Source organism: Triticum dicoccoides, chromosome 5B (assembly GCF_002162155.2).
Source record: "Triticum dicoccoides isolate Atlit2015 ecotype Zavitan chromosome 5B, WEW_v2.0, whole genome shotgun sequence".
Classification (NCBI taxonomy): Eukaryota; Viridiplantae; Streptophyta; class Magnoliopsida; order Poales; family Poaceae; genus Triticum; species Triticum dicoccoides.
In genome coordinates, this window is record NC_041389.1 from 13,493,035 (window position 1) to 13,495,939 (window position 2,905).

Below are 2,905 nucleotides of genomic sequence, written 5' to 3' on the forward strand. Positions count from 1 at the left end.
ACTTATAGGGACTTTTTTAAATCCCTAAACCAATAAATTTCTGGAAACAAACACCCTCTAAAAGCTGAAAATGCGTACAGAAAATCCCGAAGGGAGTGCCCATGACACGTGGCGGCAAATGAGAACGTGCTAAGTGGCGCCTCCCAGCCCACCAGGAGCACTCCTTGATTAGTTGCTCTCTACAGCTATTTATCGCTTGCTGTGATTCGTATTATGGCGTCGGCAGGTATGGGCTGGCCCATTTAGAGTGAATGCTTGCTCGGCCACTTGCTGTGTTGCTGGGTTCGTTCGCTCGCTCAGACGTTGTTCTGTATTAGTTTTTTCTTATAATTTACTGTACATTGGCTGGGCTCGTTCAATTTATTGATTTTTTCTTTATTTTGTCTATTCCTTTTACGGTTTTCATTAATTTCTCTTTCTCTTCTCTTTCTATATGTTTTCTTTATGTTACTCATAAGCTTGCTTTTTTATTTGGTTTTTTTGCTTTTTTTCCTTCAGTTCTCTTTGTGTTTTTAATATATATGTTTTCGTTCCTGCTTTTTTCATACAAATTGTACATTTTGTTATACAGAAGAATTTTTTTATGCATGTTTAAGCTATTTTAAATACATGATTAAAATTATTTTTGAAGATATGTTTTGATTTCTACATTTTTATAAATATTTTCTATTTTTCTGTACACATGAAAAAATTATATATGTTAATCATGTTTTAAGATATATGTTTTCATGTCTACTTTTTTACATATAGATTGGGCATTTTCCGTATATACCTGAAACAATTGTTTTGCATGTAAATTCTTTTTCAATACATGGTTAACATTATTCCGAGCACATGTTTTTGAATACATGTTAAGATTTTTTCAAATAAAATTAAAACACTTTTTCAAAGCATATCTACATTTGATTAGACTACGCTAACAATTGTTTACACTGTGCTAACATTTTAAAAATACAATATTAACCTCTTTCGAATATATGTTTTGATGTGTATTTTTTATAGACGTTGTTCCTTTTTTGTATATGTCAGAAACACTTTTTCACAATTTTTTTAGCAATTTCAAAATATATTTTTACTAATTCTTTTCAAAGACCATGATTTTTTTCAAATACATGTTTTGATGTCTACTTTTTTCATACAAATTGTACTTTTTGCATACATTGAAATATTTATTTATATAAGTTTATAATTTTTAAAATATATGGTTATCCATCTTTTAAACTCATGCTTTTTAATTTGTGTTAAACATTTTCTTCCAATACGGATTTTTCAAATGCAATCATAATTTGGTTAAAGTTGCACCGTCTTTTTTTAACATTGCATAAATATTATTTTTGAATACTTAAGTACTTCTTTAGGAATATGTATATTTTAGATATATTTCTTATAATATAAGCAAAAGTAAATAAATGAAAATAAAAAACAAAAGTGAGTGAACGAACAATAGTAGTGAAGCGAGCGGACAAAAAATGAGCTGAACAAACAGTGCTATTGGGCGGGCCCATTACAATGTCTCTCTTCAGGCGAGAGGAGGATGGATGGGCGCTGGGCTGGCCGGGCCGCATCGGGCGCTCATCTTTCCTGGCGTGGCACGAGAAGCCCAGCTGGAGCCCAAGAGCGAGCCGACACCGACTAGGCTGGCCTCCGCCGCTCCCTATAAGATGGAAGACGCGGCGTCGTCTCCTCCCCAATCTGAATCGCCTCAAGTCGGAAGCTAGGGTTCCAAAGGGGCCTTCTTTCTCGGCCGGTTCGTCGGAGGAGGTGGAGGTGGTGGCGGCGGCGACCAAGCCGACGCGTCGTCGTCGTGGACAGTAGGGGTCTCCGAAGGCCGGTTCGCAGGAGGAGTCAGTGATCATGCAAGGGCGTCATGGTCGACAGAAGAGGCTTCCTAAGGCCGGTTCGCAGGGGGGCCATGGCAAGTGCAAGAAGGGTCCTCTTCAGGAGAAGAACATGATGTCTGAAGAGGAGGTGAGGTCCATCCTGTCCTGGGAAAAGCCTGCCCGCTTCGACCGAAAGAAGAGCAAGTACGCCGGTTTCTTCAACAAGTTGAGGGACGAAAACTTCAAGTACCAGCAGGAGATCAAGGCTGAGTTTGAGGAGAAGGGCTACGTCGAGATCCCCGACAACTTCCGGGAAGACAACAAGCGAATCAACCGTGAAGCTCACAGGAAGGCGTACCTGAAGGTTTTTGGCACCGAACCGCCAGCTAAATTCCAGTAGATCGGAGGAGCGCTGTTATTTCACCGTCTATCTATCCCTAGTAGTATTGAGTGGAGCACTGTAGTTTGTAGTATTTGTATTAGTATATCTACCCTAAAATTTCTATCTATCTTATCCACACAAAAAAATAGCATGCTATAACGAGAATTGCCTCGCTAAATATATCGGTGTACAACGTCTCGCTAATAGCACGCGATATAGCACGCTAATAGCATATTTTGAGGTCGGCGCTATTTTGCTGTACCGCGCTATTTTTTTCCTTCATCTTATCCAGGGACGGATGCAGGGGGGACGAGGTAGGGGCGAGACCCCCCCCCCCCTCCCCCGATCGTGTCATCCCGTGCAGCGATCAGCTCTAGGCTAATCTTTTTTGCCTGCGCACTTGTCCCTAGCTTGCTTCGCCCCCCCTATCCCTTGGGCCGGCTAAAGTCACAAAATGCACGAACTGGACAGCCTAATCCACGAATACCTTAGCAGCATGTTTGGTTGAGGGTAGTTAGAGCTAGGGAATGGGAATTGAAGGGGTACGAGACTTCAAATCTATTGTTTGGTTAGGGGGATTGGGAATTGATAAGGGAATAGTCATGGGACTTGAGACTCTAACTCCCACCGTTTTATTAACAGGGGAGGGGGTGGGAGTTGGAAGGGAATTGTTTTAGTGAGTCAATCTTAGCCCTTCATCATA

The 2,905-nt window shown here is 40.7% G+C and overlaps 1 protein-coding gene across 1 annotated transcript; it reads left to right on the forward strand.

Annotated features, from left to right (window-relative positions):
• Positions 1-1,742: 1,742 nt before the first annotated feature.
• On the forward strand, positions 1,743-2,367 carry LOC119305017. The gene has a single exon (XM_037581658.1). The coding sequence runs from the start codon at positions 1,855-1,857 to the stop codon at positions 2,218-2,220; it is 366 nt and encodes a 121-aa protein (XP_037437555.1). The 5' UTR covers positions 1,743-1,854; the 3' UTR covers positions 2,221-2,367.
• The last annotated feature ends 538 nt before the right edge of the window (positions 2,368-2,905 follow it).

Excerpts from the sequence above, each read along its gene's own strand:
- LOC119305017 (XM_037581658.1), top strand. The coding sequence starts at position 1,855 with ATGCAAGGGCGTCATGGTCGACAGAAGAGGCTTCCTAAGGCCGGTTCG.